At 41.5% G+C, this 18,563-nt stretch overlaps 2 protein-coding genes and 1 long non-coding RNA gene across 5 annotated transcripts in view; 1 reads left to right on the top strand and 2 right to left on the bottom strand.

The window, feature by feature from the left end:
• LOC140453357 (uncharacterized) overlaps nucleotides 1–10,524 on the top strand; it is a 195,719-nt gene extending 185,195 nt beyond the window's left edge. Inside the window, exon 6 of the long non-coding RNA XR_011952370.1 lies at nucleotides 6,594–10,524. This is a non-coding gene — a long non-coding RNA (uncharacterized lncRNA). The remainder of the gene's footprint in view (nucleotides 1–6,593) is intronic.
• dcdc2b (doublecortin domain containing 2B) overlaps nucleotides 1–16,343 on the bottom strand; it is an 81,707-nt gene extending 65,364 nt beyond the window's left edge. The window contains exon 1 of the mRNA XM_072547915.1: nucleotides 15,064–16,343. Within this exon, the coding sequence (XP_072404016.1) occupies nucleotides 15,064–15,341 (278 nt within the window). The 5' untranslated portion in view covers nucleotides 15,342–16,343. The remainder of the gene's footprint in view (nucleotides 1–15,063) is intronic.
• Nucleotides 16,344–17,832: 1,489 nt separating this feature from the next.
• The window catches only part of tmem234 (transmembrane protein 234), a 55,165-nt gene continuing 54,434 nt past the window's right edge, over nucleotides 17,833–18,563 (bottom strand). For all 3 annotated transcript variants that reach the window (XM_072547916.1, XM_072547919.1, XM_072547918.1), the window contains one exon: nucleotides 17,833–18,033. The gene's annotated coding sequence lies outside the window, so the exon portion shown is untranslated. The remainder of the gene's footprint in view (nucleotides 18,034–18,563) is intronic.

Genomic DNA, 18,563 nt, shown 5'->3' with positions numbered 1-18,563 from the left:
GTTAGTACTGCTGCCTCACAGTGCCAGGGACCTACGTTTGATTCCAGCCCTGGGCAACTGTCTGTGTGGAGTTTGCACATTCACCCTGTGTCTGCCTGGGTTTACTCTGGTTTGCTCCAACAGTCACAAAGATGTGCAAGTTAGGTGAATTGGGCCATGCTAAATTGCGCATAGTGTTCAGGGATGTGTGGGTTATGTGCATTAGTTTGGGGAAATGTTAAAAAAAAAGTAATGGAGAAGTGGTCTGAGTGGGAGACTTTTTGGAGGGTCAATGTGGATTTGTCAGGCCAAGTGGCCTGTTTCCACACTGTAGGGATTTTATGATTAAAATAAAGGAAAATGAGAGAAAGGGTGAAGAGAGATTTTGCAATTTTAGAAAAAATATTCTTTACAATTTCATAGAATTCTCCACTGTCAAAGTCTTTGTGAGCAGAATTAGATATAAACAAAAATATAAGTGAATGAGTCAAAATGCTATAAATATCTGAAGTCAAGCTATTTTAAAATGAGATCTTCACTAAGATCTTCCACAGCCACACTCTGCCTGGCAACAGGCCAATGGATGACCCAATCAGAGCACAGAGGGAGACTGGGGGCTGGAGGCCCCTAAAGGCTGGGGGGAGGTTGGAGAGCATGGGGGTAAGTCGGAGGGGTTGTGGGAAGATTAGAGAGGCTGGGCAGAGATTGGAGGGACTGGGCTGAGGTTGGAGGGACTGGGCTGAGGTCGGAGGTACTGGGCCGAGGTTGGAGGGGCTGGGCTGAGGTCGGAGGGGCTGGGCTGAGGTCGGAGGGACTGGGCTGAGGTCGGAGGGACAGAGCTGAGGTCGAAGGGGCTGGGCTGAAGTCGGAGGGACTGGGCTGAGGTCGGAGGGACAGAGCTGAGGTCGGAGGGGCTGAGCTGAGATCAGTGATGAGGACTGGGGATGCTAAGAACTTTCTTGAGAGTCTGTGGAGAGCATTCTTGCTTCTCCATGTCCACAAGAGGTGCTAAATAATTTGGCAGCTTCCACATGAAATCATCTGCTCGGAGCAATGGAACATTTAGTTATGTTCTGGGCAGTTTGTATCCATGAGAAGAAAAAGCTTCACCTCACAAAAACAAAGCCATGAATATCTAAGGAGATAAGGGACGGCATAAAATTAACAGAAAATGCTTGTAAAAATGCAAAGAATAGTACAGATCCCAGAGAATGCAACAAGTACAAAGACAAACAAAGGGCCGCAAAGAGAGTTATAAGAGCAGGTAAAAGACTATGGAAGGAAACTTGCAGGGGACATAAAGAACAATAAGAAGAGATTTCATAGTTGGGAATTTACAGATTTTGCAGCTATATAAAGGGAAAGTAGTTGGTTAAGAGGGCTATTGGCCCACTGAAGGCTGACAGTGGGGATATTGTTAGTGACTATGGGGAAAAGGCAGACATATTGAACAATTATTTTGCTTCAACATTCACAGCAGAAAAAGAGGAGAGCTTGCTGGAAATCCCAAAGAAATTACCAGAGGATCAGGGACAGGACTAAATAAAATGAGCTGAAATAAATCATCAATAATGGGGATGTTAATGGAATTGAAGAGTGACAAATCCCCAGAACCTGATGGTTTCCACCCACGAGTGTTATAGCAGGTAGGAGAGCACATTGCCGATGCTCTAACCATAATCTTTCCAAGTTCCCTGGATTCAGGAGCTCTACTGCTGGATTGGAACTTTGCTCATGTCGCTCTGCTCTTTAAAGAGGGTGACAGAGAGAAACCAGGGAATTCCAGACCAGTTAGCCTGACATGGAGCAACCAAAGGTGGAAGCCTTTGGAATTGAGGATAAATTATTGACATGGACAGGAGACTGGCTGAGTGGGAGGAAACAGAGAGTTGGAATAATGGGTAAGAATAGGTAAAAAACTCAAATGAGCAGGATGTGACTAGTGATGTTCCACAGGGAATCTATTTTAGGCCCACAGTTATTCACAATATTCATTAATAACTTGGATAATGGAATAAAAGTCATCTATCCAAATTTGTTGATAACATACAATTGGGCAGAATTATAGCCATTGTTGATAGCAGCTTAAAATTACAACAGGATATTGATAGATTGGATGAATGAACAAAGCTGTGGAAGAAAGATTTTAATATACGCAAGTGCAAGATTATCCATTTCAGGCTGAAAAAAGATAGATCAGGCACAAAGTTAAATACACTGGATGTCCAACAAGATTTGTGGATTCAGGTGCACAGATCTTTAAAATGCCACAAACAGGTATGGAACCCAGTCAGGGCAGTGAATGGAATGCTGGCCTGTACATTTAACAGGCTGGAGACACGGGGATATAGACATTATGCTGCAGTTATTCAAAATCCTGGTTAGCCTTCATTTAGGGTACTGAGAGCAGATTATGGGTACCACACCTTAGAAAGGATGTTTTTGGCCCTGGAGGGAGTTCAACACAGGTTTACAAGGATGAGACCTAGACATCAGGGGTGAGGGTATGAGGAGAGATGAGACAAATGAAAGCTTTAATCTCTAGAATTTGGAAGGTTAAGGGGTGACCTCATCAAGGTCTTCAGCATATTAACAGAGAAAGACAGAGTAGATAAAGACTACAGTTATTCCACTGGTTGAAGGTTCTAGAATTAGGGCAAAGTGTAAGAATTAGGGCAAGGCCATCTAGGGCAGATGTTAAAAAGCACTTTGACATGCAAAGACTGATGGAGGTTTTGAACTTTCTTCCTCAAGTAGTGGTTAATGCTAATTTTATTGTTGAATATAAATGTGGGTCAGACAGATTTTCATGAAGCAAGAGAATCAGGGAACTGAGCCCGAGGTGCCCTATGGAGTTAGACTACAGTCCACCATGATCTTACTGAATGGTGGAACAAGTAGGAGGGGCTGAATGGCCTACTTCCTATGTTTCTTTGAATTCCACAGGTTAGAAACTAGGCCAAACCATTAATTAGCTTGAACTAAACTCTTCAGCAGCTTGGTGTTTCCAATCTGTTAGAGAAATCCACAGAACATAGTTCACAGTCTGTGCTCCTGATAGTGCGATGCACTCATGGTTTAATAACTCCTTGCTGACCTGGTACGATCCCTAGGTAACCTCATGTATAATTTAGATCAGAGTGGTGCTGGAAAAGCACAGCAGGTCAGGCAGCATCCGAGGAGCAGGAAAATCGACATTTCAGGCAAAAGTCCTTCATCAGGAATAGAGGGTATAATGCTGAGCTTCAATTTATCGAGGGTGAGTTGCTTCTGGAGATTGGCTTTAGGTGGAGAGCACATTAAGATAGGATGAGCTCCAAACTCCAGTACCGCTGACAATGTACAATCCACAGCTACCCTTACAGAGTGCAAACATAATTCTAGAAAAATGTAACTACAAGAAAGCCATTAAATTATTTACAGCAAAAACTGAAGACATTCCTTCTTTGAATTTAGTTAATTAATTTTGTGAAAGAAATACGGACTGAATTCTAAATTGGTTTCATGGCATAGATTAGTTCGATTTTCTTGAACATCTCTATCTTTTCACACATCTAAAGCAGATGATGCAAATTAAAAGTTCCAAGGAGTAAGGAGACCTGAAGTGGCAACTCTTTGTAAAAAATCAGTTTTACCTGAGATGTCACATTTTAGACTTTCCTGTACCAATGTAATATTGTACTCAGGAGAAAGTGAGGACTGCAGATGCTGGAGATCAGAGCTGAAAAATGTGTTGCTGGAAAAGTGCAGCAGGTCAGGCAGCATCCAAGGAGCAGGAGAATCGACATTTCGGGCATAAGCCTGAAGAAGGGCTCACGCCCAAAATGTCAATTCTCCTGTTCCTTGGATGCTGCCTGACCTGCTGCACTTTTCCAGCAACACATTTTTCAGCTCTAATATTGTATTCAGGCTGGAATATGATTTATCAAGTTCATACCAGGTATTAACGCGGTATCATTTTCAATCACATTGCCTATAGAAAAAAATTGTTTTGGACAAAATTCTGTGTATTTATTAAAATGAAGCTGATGCTTCATTAGTCTCTCAGTGACACATGTTAGTTTCCCTCTAGGTATTCTTCTCTGTCAATGCTGTAGGATCAAGACCCACTCCAGGACTTGTTGCTGCCTTTACATCTGAGAAGGCATGGGATGATCAGAGCTGCTAAACAGTCTGATCCTGTTTCAGGTGGAGATAAATAATCCACAGTATTATTTGAAGAAGAATCCAAAGATGTGCAGATTAAATGGTTTGGCCATGTGAAATTGTCTATTGTGTCCAGGGATTTGTAGGCTAGGTGGACTAGCCATGGGAAATGCAGGGCGTCAGGGATAAGGTAGCAGATTGGTCTGGATGGGATCACTTTGGAGGGTCAATGTAGACTCGATGGGTCGAATGGCCTTCTTCCACACTAAGGATTCTATGACTATTCTATAAAAAGATAAGGTAATACTCCTCCAGCCCTGTTTGGCATGTGGAATTCTCTACCACAGAAAACAGTTGAGGCCAAAACATTGAATGTTTTCAGGAAGGAATTAGAAATAGTTCTTCGGGCTAAAGGGATCAAAGGTATGGGGAAGAAAGCGGGGACTGAGTCAGGTGATCAGCCATGATCACATTGAATGGTGAAACAGGCTAAAAGGGCTGAATGGCCTACTGCTGTTCCAACTTTCTATGTTCCGAAGTTTACTTAACAACTTCAACTCCATTTCTTGAGAATATGATCAGACATTTAATAATCATATTTATCTCTGAATCATTTGGCAGCAGGTTACGTACAACCACTGCTGGGGTGGGAGGGAGGGGAGTGGGGGGTGTAAGTCACACCCCACAATCAAAGAAAAGCCTCACAAACACTTTTAATAAGTGCAATTTAACTTTTGTGTTCTGATTTTACAAATATAATGTCTCTCATTATGTTCAACATTTCACAATTTATGTGTTTGCTCTCATTATTATGCACAGTAAAATCTGTTGTATGTATGAAAATGTAACAAGTGTAAAATGCAATTCAGTATCCAACTCCCACACCCAATTTCCTCATTCACTGTCAAAAAGCAGCACATCTGCCTTCAAGCAAAAGATGTCCCGTCACTTCTTGCAAGTTACAAGATGAAAAAAATTGTGCTCCATTAGTCTGTGATTTTCCGTAATTAGCACACTTCCATTTGTAACAGAGAAATAGCCTGCGCAAGATACAGGTACCTATTCAATTCACCAATTCAATCACTTTTGTTCTTCATTTGTTATTAATGAACATCCCTAATTGCTCCAGAGTAGGTGTTGGGAAAGCTACCTGTTTTAAAGCTTGCAGTGTCTGGGGTACAGTTCTGCCCACAGCACCATCTGCTTGGTTTATTCTGCTTGGTAACTCTCACTGAGTGAGTTGCCAGGCCGTTTCAGAGGTAACCACATCGATACAGGGTCAGATGTCAAGTGTACTCCAGACCAAAGAAGGATGGCAGGTTTTTCTCCTGAAATGGAAATTAGGTGGCTCTGAGAGATTTTCGAAACTGGATTAAAATTTCAACATCTTCTGTACCCCAAGAGGAAAGGTCAGTGAAACTGACAAACTGGTCCAAGTGATCTTGTACACTTCAAAATGCAGTTAATTACTTTCTAAGTATTACTGGTTTGTCCCTACTGGGGGAAGAAGATTGACCCCCTGTGCATTATTACTCCAGTGATATCACTGCTATGTGCATCACTGTGCCACTGAGTTCCACAGTTCCCAGCTTTGTCAGTACATTAACATTTGTTCTCTATTTTAATTTTGTATTCATTCACAGACAGGGCGTTGCTGGCTGGGCCAGGATTTATTGTCTATCTCTAATGACTCTTGAGAAGGTGGATGTGAGCTCCCTTCCTGAACTGCTGCAGTCCATGTACTGTAGGTTGATCCACAGTGTCCTTAGGGATTTTGAACCAGTGACAGTAAAAGAACAGTGATACATGTCTAAGTCAGGATGGTGAGTGGCTTGAAGGGGATCTTGCAGGGGGTGGCGTTCTCTTGTACCTTCTGCCTTTGTCCTACTCGATGGAAGTAGGGTCGTGGATTTGGAAGGTACTGTTGAAGGAGTTGTGGTGAATTTCTGCAGTGCATCTTGTGGAGAGTAAACGCTGCTGCTACTGAGCATCAGTGGTGGAGGGAGTGGATGTTTGTGGATGTGGTGCCAATCAAGCGGCTGCTTTGTCCTGGATGGTGTCAAGCTTCTTATGTGTTGTTGAGCTGAACCCATTCAGGCAAATGGAGAGTATTCCATCACCCTCCAGACTGTGCCTTGTAGATGGTGGACAGGCTTTGGGGAGTCAGGAAGTGAGTTACTCACCTCAATATTCCCAGCCTCTAGGAATCAGGAAGATTCTTTCAAATGTTTTAGGCATTTCCTCCTTTCTGTCTGGGACTAACTGATGCTGTTTATATTTCACAACTATATTGTTGCATTTTAAGCCCCAGTTTAACATACTGGGACTATTACATTTTTTTGGGTTAAACTTTCTTTTTTATTGGAAAATTTCCCTTTCAGTTTCACAGAAAGCATGATATTATAACTTTTAAATTGAAACTGCCATTGATTGTTGCCTCTCATACTAATTCCACTATTTTTCTACAGTGTAACTGGCTGGTGGTGACAGCAGGGGGCACCCTGTGGTCAGTGTCAGAATCAGGATGTTAGCCTTCAGCTGCAGCAATACAGTACGCCTGAATCGGTGCTCCGGCAGATCGACATCGGTGGCAGCGTGGCAGGCTTAGTGTTGGTGCTCCTGGTGGTGCATCGGTAGTGGTAATGGTGGCGTCAGCGTGGTGCTCCTGGAATGGACTGTGATGCAGAGGCGTTGGTGGGCATGGAGCATGCTGTAGAGATAGCCCCCACCCACCACGATACCACACAGAGCACAAGGAAGGAGGAGGACCTTTGGTTTTCGTTATATTCTCTTTTTTACCTTAATATCATCTGGAACTCAAAATGGCATCAGAGTGTGACAACATATTCCACTTTTCACAAGGTTTATTTTTTAAAAACAAGTGACAAAAAAATCATTTAATTCAATTCAATTCAGATGAAAAAGAAGGAAATATAGTGTCTGACTAGCCTGGGTCATCAAGGTCAATGAGAATCACTTCACAAACAATTATTATTTTAGCTAATTAGCACAGCATTAACTTTTATCCAATTGGCTTTAATATATCAAACTCACATTGTTAAGGGTAACGATTCTGAGAAGTGAACCTAAGTGCTGATGAGAATTTCTCTTCGATCACTGTCTTTTTCACATAGGACAAAGCTACTTTTGATCGTTGTGGTTAGATGCGTGTCCTTGAACTAAACCACAATCTATCACACACACTGAATATTCTGAATTCCACTCTTCAGGAACGGTTACAATGAATCACAGTTTCCTTCTGTAGCACCCATTATTACTCTGTAAATTTGTTTGATCCTTGACCCTTGAAATGACCCCACAAAGGCCAGTATCTTGTCACCAAGTGTCTCTTTATTTACACGTGGAAAGCCCTTGACACAGATCCAACTCCCTCAGAGTCAGCTCTCAGAGTGCAAGGGAAATTGTTTCTCACAACCATGATTGAGTTTTTTGAGGAAGTAACCAAGAAGATTGATGAAGGTAGACCAGTAGGTATGTTTACTTGGACTTTAGGAAAGCCTTTGACAAGGTTCCACATGGTAGACAAGTTAGGTCATATACAGTTCAGGGTGATCTTGCCAGTTAGCAACAAAATTGGCTTAATGGTAGGAAACAGAGGACGGTGGTGGAGGAGTGTGTTTCAGACTGAGGCCTGTCACCAGCAGTGTTCCACAGGGATTGGTGCTGGATCCACTTTCATTTGTCATTTATAAAAATTATTTAGATTAAAATTTCAAAGGCATGGTTAGTAAATTGGGACATTATGTTGAGGTTGTATAGGACATTGGTGAGATCTCTTCTGGAGTACTGTGTCCAGTTTTGGTTGCTCTGCCAAAGGAAGGATATTATTAAGTTGGAGAGGGTTCAGAAGAGGTTTCCCAGATGTTGCTGGGAATGGAGGGTCTGAGTTATAAGGAGAGGCTGGGACTTTTTTTAATTGGAGCGTAGGAGATTGAGGGGTGACCTTGTGGAAGTTTATAAGATCATGAGGGGTATAGATATGGGCAGCACGGTGGCACAGTGGTTAGCACTGCTGCCTCACAGCGCCAGAGACCCAGGTTCAATTCCCACCTCAGGCGACTGACTGTGTGGAGTTTGCACGTTCTCCCTGTGTCTACGTGGGTTTTCTCCGGGTGCTCCAGTTTCCTCCCACAATCACAAAAATGTGAAGGTTAGGTGAATTGGCCATGCTAAATTGCCCGTAGTGTTAGGTGCAGTTGTAAACATAGGGGAATGGGTCTGGGTGGGAGCGGGTTGGTGTGGACTTGTTGGGCTGAAGGGCCTGTTTCCACACTGTAATTAATCTAATCTAATAAGTTATCATTTCCTCAGGGTGAGGGATTTCAAGACAAGTGAGTATATTTTTAAGGTGAGAGGAAAAAGATTTTAAACAGACATGACATCAGTTTTTTTACACAGAGAGTGGTTCATGTGTGGAATGAACTTGCACAGGAAGTGGTGGATGTGGGTACAGTTACAATGTTTAAAAGACATTTGGATATGTACATGAATAAGAAATGTTTGGAGGGATATGGGTCAGGAGCAAGCAGGTGGGACTAGTTTAATTTGGGATTATGGTCGGCATGAACTGGTTGGATCGAAGGTTCTGTTTCCGTGCTGTATGATGCTATGGGGCTGTGTGAACAGAATCTCTGACACTCCTGTTGGTACCTGTCAGCCAGGGTTCCCTGACTGGACCAGATTAACAGCCCCAATCAGGGAACTTCTCTTCTGTAAGGACCATCTGGCTGATCTCCTTTCGATCACTACAACCCACCAGGTCTTTCACACTTTCTGATTGATGGTGGTACAATACTGGCTCAACTAAAAAACTGTTACTAGTAAACCGCGTTTTCACTGGAGCTGAAATTGGTGAGACAGCAACTGCAGAGAGTGCCTTATCTTTGGTTTCTTTAAACCTCTGTGAGACCTGAGCTGCCCAATTCCCATTGAACTGGCTCAGAGACCATTTCATAGCACAAGGGTTAAGAGTCAGTTACATTGCTGTGGGTCTGGAGTTACATGTAGGCCAGACAGGCAATGATGACAGAATTCCTTCCCTAAAGCCTTTTAGTGAACCAGGTGGGTTTTAATGTGATGATAGTTTCATGGCATCATGAAAATGTGCATTCCAAAAAATGGAGGAAATGAAAGAGCTACTTAATGAGAACGTATAAGAATCCACAGAAATGGACTCCTTCAGGAAAAATAAATAATAAATGTGTGGAAAACAAATTGTTAAAGATCTCAAAACATCTGACCTGCAGCTTGAATTAAAACATTGAGATACTTTGTGGGGTAACACTGTAAACTCATGGCATCGAGAAATTACGGATGGTTTGTTGTGATATGAGGCACCATTCACACAGTTTCCAAAACAATTGGATAATTTTAAATGGAATATTTTAACGACTTGGGAGGGATTAAAACGTTACGGAAAAAGTGAACTTAAGAGATAAATCCTGCATCTGACCATACTCTGGTCATAAAAATGAGTTCAAAACCCTGCAACACCTTTAAAAAGCACTGAGTGTCTGAAATATCTACTGAAGCAAACCAATTCTGTAGGTATTGTGAGAACTTCAAACAATAAGATCCCATAGCTGAGACGAGCTTTCAAATTCCAACAGCTGATAATTCAGCATCTGATTCTCCAGAGCATGAGAGAGGCTGAGGTTAGGAATTATCCATCCAATGGCTTTAACACTGCACTGCCATCTCGACAGTACCCGTGTGGGCTAGCTGTCCCTGCCCTGTGGTGCCAAACTCAGAAACACAGTAAACAGCTGCCCCATTAAAGATGGGGCAAACTCACCAAACACAGCTGCCAGGAAAATCAAAAACACAGTCACCAAACTCAGGTAAAACGAAGAGAGAAGGACAGTGGGAGTGGTTTGTATAGCTAGACAGCACGGTGCAAGTGGCAAAACTCCAGGAGTGATTGCAATGCAAGGGACTCTCAGGAATGAAGGACATACAAGGACTACCAGTCAGAGGAGAGGTGCTGAGGGCTTGGGGCTGGAAGCCAGTGAGAGACAGAGGGGAGAACGGGATGCTGGCGGAACAGACATCTCTCTGAGCAGTGAACAATGAGGTGCAAACCAGTCCTGGCACTGACAAACTTGCACACACCAATAGTACCAGCAGTGGAAGGAACTGGGTATGGCCAGGGCAGGCAGCCTGGGACAGGTGTACCAACCATAATTTAAGAGCAAGTAGCAAACTAGTAAAATAGTTGGACAAATAGGAAGTTTTTAGATTAGATTAGATTAGATTACTTACAGTGTGGAAACAGGCCCTTCGGCCCAACAAATCCACACCGACCCGCCGAAGTGCAACCCACCCATTCCCCTACACTTACCCCTTTACCTAACACTACGGGCAATTTAGCACGGCCAATTCACCTGACCTGCACATCTTTGGACTGTGGGAGGAAACCGGAGCACCCGGAGGAAACCCACGCAGACACGGGGAGAATGTGCAAACTCCACACAGACAGTCGCCTGAGTCGGGAATTGAACCCAGGTCTCTGGCGCTGTGAGGCAGCAGTGCTAACCACTGTGCACCCAACGTGTCTGGAGTTAAATGTTTGATTTATTTTACAAATATCACCAAAAACAAATTGTCTAATAAATGAATGGCATGTTAAATTAAGCATTTTGACATAATCTATTAACACTTTCAGCTTATTATACACTAGGAGACACCACTGTAAGACTGAGATGAGGAGGAATGTCTTCTCTCAGAGGGTTGTGAGTCTTTGGAACTCCTGGCCCCAGAGAGCTCTGGGTCTAGAGTCCTTGTATATATTTAAGGCTGAGATCGATAGATTCTTGACCAGTCGGGGAATCAAGGGTTATGGAGAAATGTGGGAAAATGGATGTGAGGAATGTTTGATCAGCCATGACTCTACTGAATGGCAGAGCAAGGTCAAGGGGCCGAATGGTCTACTTCTGTTCCTATTTCTTATGACCTTATGATTAAAAATAAACAGTCAAAGACAAAATTAAGCTGGTAATAATTATGTTTCAGAAGGTATTTGATAAAGTTCAAACACAAGATTTTCAAACAGAATGCTGCCATGTGTAGAATTCAGGACAGGTTTGTCAACTTGGACTGAATATTATCTTGGCAGTAGAAAGCAGGAGGGAAATATGAAAGGCTGTCTGGAAGGCAATTAATGAATGAAGCTGAGCAGGAATCTGATCTGTGCCCTTTTGTTATTTACGCTGTCCATAAATGATATGGTGGAGGGAACTTTTAATGATGATGTATTGTAAACTCTCAGATAGCACCACAGCTTGTGGTCAGGTGAATGCTATGAAGATGATTGATAGCATTTCCAGCAATCCATTTAAACTTAGTAGACAGATTAACAGATAAAAGATGCATTTAAATTTGAATGATATACACATTGAAACATTAAACATGATACATGGGTCAATTGTAAAAAAGGATAAAATATACAGACATGATTTGGAAACTGTGAAAAATGTATTAAACTTTAAATGACTGATGGTCAACATTGATAAAACCGAAGCCATTGTCTTCAATCCCCTTTCCAAACCAAGTTTCCCAAATACAGATTCCATCCCCATTTTTCTGAGACTGAATTACTCCGCATCCATAACCTCAGCCATTTCACCCTTGCTTCAGTTTATCAGCTACAGGAGCCCTCACTCAGGTTCTCATCACCTCTAGACTTGACCATTTTAATGCACTTCATCTTAGCCTCAAAAATCCTACCCTCTTCTTTACAAGGTGAAACTCGACTGTCTGTGCCCATATTCACACCACACCGTGTTAATTGATCATCCCTGTGCCTGGTAACCCACAGTGGGCTGATAAAGATATGCATTGATTCAACATCACTTTCAAATTCCTTCAGCATCTCACCTTTCCTTATTTAGATAATCCCTCCCAGACCCACACTGGTGACAGCCTGTCTTTGAATGGAAGTGGCCGTGGGTTTGGAAGGTGCTGTCTGAGGATCTTTGTGAATTTCTGCAGAGCATCTTGTAGATGGTACACACTGCTGCTACTGAGTGTCGGTGCGAAAGGGAGTGGATGTTTGTGGATGTGGTGTCAATCAAGTAGGAGCTGCTTGTCCTGGGTAATGTCAAGCTCCTTGTTGTTGGACCGGTCACCCTCCAGGCAGGTGTATTGATACAGAGAGTCCAGTTGAGCTTCTGATCAATTGTAACCCCCAGGATGTTGATCGGGTCAAAGGGTGATGGTTAGATTCGCTTTTATTGAAAATGGTCATTGCCTGGGATTTGTGTGGTGTGTATATTATCTGCCCCTTGTCTGCCTAAACCTGGATATTGTCCAGGTCTTGCTGCACATGGACATGAACTGTCTCAATATCTGCAGAGTTGTGAATGTTGCTGAACATTGTGCAATCATCAGTGACCATCCCACATCTGACCTTACGATGGAGCAAAGGTCATAGCTGAAGCAGCTGAAAATGGTTGGGCCAAGGACACTACCCTGAGGAACTCCTGCAGAGATGTCCTGGAGCTGAGATTACTGACCTCCAACAACCACAGCCATCTTCCTATGTGCCAAGTTTGACTCCGACCAGTGGAGAGTTTTCCTGCTGATTCCAATTGACTCCAGTTTTGCCAGGGCTCCTTGATGCCATACTCAATCAACTGGGGAGGTGGTGGTGAAGTGCTATTGTCATTGGATGATTAATTCAGAAACCCAGGCTGACAATTTGGGGATAAGGTTTAAGTCTCACCATGAAAGACAGTGAGACTGGAATTCAATAGAGAAAAGAAATTGCAATTGAAAAGTTAGGTTTATATGGACTGTGTAATGAGTATTGTAAAACCTATCTGTTTTATGCATGCCTTTTAGAGAAGGGAATCGGCTGTCCTTACCTGGTCTGGCCTACATTTGATTTGACTATTGTCACAGGTACCAAAGTACACTGAAAAGTATTGTTTTACATGCTATCTAGACAAATCATACCTTACATAAGTACATCAGGGCAATGGAACAGAATGCAAAATGTACTGTTACAGCCACAGAGTAGGTGCAGAGAAAGATCAACTTGAATACATGAGATGTCCATTCATAAGTTTGATAATAGCAGGGAAGAAGCTGTCCTTGAATCTGTTTGCACCTGTTTTCAAACTTTTTTTTATCTTCTGTCTGATGGAAGAGGGTGGAATAGAATATAACTGGGGTGGGAGGGGTCTTTGATTCTGTTGGCTGATTTGCGTGATGGACTGGGCTGTGTTCACAACTCTGTAATTTTTTGTGTTCTTGGGCAGAACAGTTGCCATACTGAGCTGTGATGCATCCAGATAGAATACTTTCTATGTGCATCTATACAAATTGGTGACAGTCATTGTGGGCAAACTGATTGCAGTGACATGCAAGTTCAGACCCACAGCAATGTGGTTGATTTTTAACCGGCCTCTGAAAAGAGCTGGAAAGTTGTTCCAGTTAAGGGTGTTTAGGAATGGGTGATAACAGTTGGTCTTGCCATTGATGTATCCAATAGATGAGTAGAAAAATCCAACTCTCAGAACTCATGCTCAAAACCACCTGGAGCCCTCTGCATCTCTAAGTTCTGTGGTTATTCCCTGTTTAAGTAATACTTTTATTTACCTTTCCTTCCAAAGTGAAAAACTACCATTTTTGTACATCGCCACTTCCCTGGTCATACATTTGGCAGCACAATGGCACAGTGACTAGCACTGCTGCCTCACTGTGCCAGAGACCTGGGTTCAATTCCCGCCTCAGGCAACTGTCTGTGTGGAGTTTGCACATTCTCCCCGTGTCTGCGTGGGTTTCCTCTGGGTGCTCCGGTTTCCTCCCACAGTCCACAAATGTGCAGGTTAGGTGAATTAGCCGTGTATTAGGTGAAGGGGTAAATGTAGAGGAATGGGCCTGGGTGGATTGCTCTTCAGAGGGTCGGTGTGGACTTTTTGGGCTGAAGGGCCTGTTTCCACACTGTAAGTAATCCAATCTAATTATACTCCATAGCCACTTCCCTGGTAAAGCGGTTTGCTTGAACACTGGTCCCAATAGAGAAAACTCTTTGAAGTGGAGTTAGTGTAGCCTTCTCTTAGATCTCAAAAGCTGTACACCTTTTCCCCTGTTCTTATCCTGTTTCCTGGTGACTGGAAAATTCAGCAAATTAATGGATTACACTTGCTCAGGGACAGGGCAGCCTCCCAGAGGGAAATAAAACCTCTAAAACTTGCAAATGATGTACAGTGGCCTGATTCACCTTGACGTGGAGGTCCAGTATGATCAGTATGTTCACCTATATTCCTCCAAAGCCCTGGCCTCACCCCCATCCCAATCTCACAGCCCCACTTCTGGAAAAGGAGCTTGGGGCAATTGATGAATTTAGCTGCTGTCTAATCTTCCAACTAGGAGAAAGTGAGGACTGCAGATGCTGGAGATCAGAGTCGAGAGTATGGTGCTGGAAAAGCACAGCAGGTAAGGCAGCATCCGAGAAGCAGGAAAATCGACGTTCCTGATGAAAGGTTTATGCCCGAAATGTTGACTAATCTACTTTTGCCCCTGTCGGGGACTAAAGGCTCTGCTCACAGAATCCAAACAATGAATTGAACCTCAAGAAAAATAAATTCCATCTATTTAAGTGAGGAATAGAAAGTAAAATAAAGATTGGGAAAAGGAGGAATGAAAAAGACAGAAAAGTTGAAAGTAAATAATTTGAGATTTGTCCTGCAATAATCTGGATTGATGCATAGGCAGAATTTAAATGAATTTTACTAAACTGGATTAAACTCTGACTTCCCTAGTCTATCGCTATGGATTTCTTACAAATGTTGAAGGTCAGGCATGGTCTTTTTTTTTTACTGACTCTGTAAAAACAAATTCACAAAGATTTTCAAACTCACAGGAACTTTAGCTCGTGGACAGAGTAAGATGGAAATGCATAAACGTACTTACTCTATTTTTTTAAACTTTTCAAATCCTGCAGCCACATAATGGGATCCATTCTGTAGATCATTTAACTGAAGGACCCGATGTCCCCCACTTGGTGTGTAAATATTTCTCACAGCCACGGGGGCATTGATGTTATTGGTCACTTCATTTAAAAAAGACTCAAAAGTCAGGATCTGCCTCTGGTTCACCACAAACTTTCTTCCAGTGAAGAAAGGGTCTCCATTCCTAAAGACCACCACATTCTTTGCTTGAGGCACAAGAGGGGTACCTGCTGAGGCCATTTCCCTCAACTTAAGCCCAGCTTTTCTCCCCTTTATCACATACTTCAGCTGCTTCGAAAGTTATTGAGTGCCGTGAGTGACTGTGCTGTGCAAAGCTACCTTTGGTTTCCATGGTGCTGTTTTCATCAATGGTTGCTTTGTGTATTGTGCTGCCAGTAGAACATAGCTCAAGTCTATAAGATAAATTTACATCTATTGTTTGGTTACATGCTTCTAAATCAAAGTGTCAGAGCCCTGAGCCATTCCCATTTCCAGTAAATGGGGATGGAGTGAAGCCCCAATCCCCATGTCAACTACATCCGCCTTTCGAAATGGGACAGCATTCTGTCTCAAATTTCTAATCCAAGCTTAGTTTGGTTTTAGTTTGTGGGCACAGATTATACCATCTAACTTTATGTAGAAATGCACAGAATAGAATTCCATCAAGAATTAATATCAAATCATCATATGGAATGATCTACACCCTGCTAATGGCGCCAACATACAGCAGTGCTCCAGCATCCTCAGGTGATGTGTAAAATAGATAAAGCTTCGTTGTTGCTGGCTTTCAACAGGATGGTTACCATGGAGATATGGGATAATGATGTTTGGGTCTTTCGTAATCAAACCGAACAAATGATCTGATAACAGTTCTGTTTGCTTATTAACAGATTAGGTTTTGTTTTTAACTTTATCCATAACTTGAATGCAGGAAAATGAGAAAGATGTGGATGAATATCTCACTGAACTGAAGCCCTCTCCCTGGAATATTAGCAGACTGTAACTGCATTCTGCTGGCATTGTGCTGTTAAGTTCATACACAAAACTACGTGGGCTGTGCGCTGCATGGAAGCACTATCCTCAGTAATGTGCCATTTGTCTGATAATTCAATGGTTTAGACATCCATGACAAAGAGAATTTACCTAAAACTTGCAGGTCTTAATTAACATGAAAATGAAGGAAATAATGAAAGTCTCATTTAGACCTGGTGTTCTGATTAGCAGATTCAACTGTCTCACCTACCAGCTCCAGGATTTGTTTTATAAATATGTTCATGAATTTTTCTCAACTGGATTACAGAATTTTATTAGTTTTTATTTGTGAAATTCATCCCTTCAAGAGGATTATTGCAAGGGCATGGAAGATCGTTATTAAGCCACCAACCTAGTGGGAATGGAATGGGTTCTGCTCAGATATTGTTTTAAATCTCATTTGATTTGCACTTTCTGTCAAGTGCAAAGATGAGCGGGGTAGAGAGAGAGCTGCACCTGCTCCCATTTCCGATGAACAGGCTGGGTAAAATCTGACACTTCAATAATTTCACATCCCTTCTCAGCAAAATCTCTTTCTTAGCTGAAATACAATCATGATTAAATCTGGAGTAAACACTTCCATCCTCCCCGGTCTCATGCATTCACCCCATCCTGGGTCTTTCTGATCCATAGAATTTTGGTAAAGTTGCATCTGGAAAATTGCATCAACTGGTGAATACTGTACTGAGATTGCCCAAAACTTTTACAGTGAGGCATTGGGGCCATTTACATTGGGTTGAAATCAAATTCATGATCCAATGGTGAAAGTCTAAAATCTACCATGTGCTTGATTTTCAACGTGATTTTTTGAAGTCACTTTTTATTCCACTGTTATTCTTTCATAGAAACATTCCACATTTTACCATTAATCCTCCACGTTAACTTTTCAAATTATAAGCTTGGTAGAAATTATACTGGCCTTTCTGATTATGAGGGGTTTTTCAAAACTTTTTATAGACATACTGACATACTGAGATAACAATAATTCTGTTTGCATTTCTTCTTTATCTTGGGTTCAATTGCACAAAGTCAAAAGAGACTGTTTGGAAAACCCTTCAAACTAACAATGTTTGGTGCTTCTCTTGAAGTTTATTAGGCTCCCTCTTTACCTCACTCTGAACAGTCAGATGTATTTTTCAGTTTAGTTGTAATTTCTAAATACTGGATTTGTGTGGACAAACAAAATGTCATTAACTCTGTGTTATCTCTGTGTGCTGCTTGGTGTGGTAACATATTTTTATATCCATTTCACTTTCATGTTCTTCCTCTTGTGAATAAAGGGAAGGAGAAAGAAAAGACAAGGCAGGAGGAAGGTGAGAAATAATGGGAGCTTGGTGATATTAAGAGGTTCCCTATAAAATAACCAGTTTTGTTTATTTTACACCTTCTCTGCCATCTTCACACTTCACCCAAATTCTGCCAGCATCATACATTTCCCCACTTGTTCTTGACTACTTCAATTAACAGACTTGGAGGCATAATTTTCCAGCATTGCATCTACAGCTGCCTGTTCATCCTGAATGAAAACTAATCTCTGATTGACGATACTAATGTAGTAATGTATCAGGAAAGATGGAATGGGGTGAGATAGAAACAATGTGACACTATGAAAAAAACGTTTCATGAGATTTTTTAAAACTGCGTTGATAACTGTTGAAAAATAAAAAAAAGCAATTTTCAGAGATGTGCAGACACACAATGACCAGAGAATATGATGAACTTTTAATTTCCATGACTTCTTAAAGCTGTTACTATTTCCTGCACCTAAAAGCTTGACTGTTACAGCACGGTATTTTGTTGGGGTACTTAAATTTCTAAATTGCTGTAAGATTTAGCAGATTGTGGTATTTCTAATGTACTGTGTGTCACAGACGAATGTAGAATCTTTTGTTCCTTTTCCCTGTGGTAAGGAACAGAAAAATATAAAACATTAAATTCTGTTAACTTTTTGTTTATTTTTGTTACCTTCTAGATTATTTTATATCAAACAATCAATCTCTGATTCTTTGTTTGCTCTTGTAATGGCAGTTAGTAAATGGGTTTCAGTAATAAAGATTGTTTGTTAAAAAAAGTGCTTGAATTGTATTATAACTTTTCCAAAGAATATTGTGGGCTACATGCAACAAAAAAAGGTACTCTGCAATGTTAGTCGCAGTTAATTTTTAATAAACATTTTAACACTATAATCTTCCGTTTCATAAAACTCTTATCAAACTGTTAGATATACTTTCAATTTCAGCTGATCTCTGGGATCACATGATGTGGTGTTTACTGTGGAAAATTAAACTCTGATTTAAAATCTTGTTCTGCTTATTTACTTTATGAATATTAGGAGTGATTGATTCTCTTTCATTCATATTTATCAGGGAAATGAGTAAATTATTTAACTACTTAATCATTATTTGAATAAGCACAAAGCCAAAATTTAAA

Source organism: Chiloscyllium punctatum, chromosome 27 (assembly GCF_047496795.1).
Source record: "Chiloscyllium punctatum isolate Juve2018m chromosome 27, sChiPun1.3, whole genome shotgun sequence".
In the NCBI taxonomy this organism is placed as follows: domain Eukaryota; kingdom Metazoa; phylum Chordata; class Chondrichthyes; order Orectolobiformes; family Hemiscylliidae; genus Chiloscyllium; species Chiloscyllium punctatum.
The sequence above is the reverse complement of the archived record's forward strand: the minus strand, read 5'-3'. Positions and strand labels throughout refer to the sequence as shown.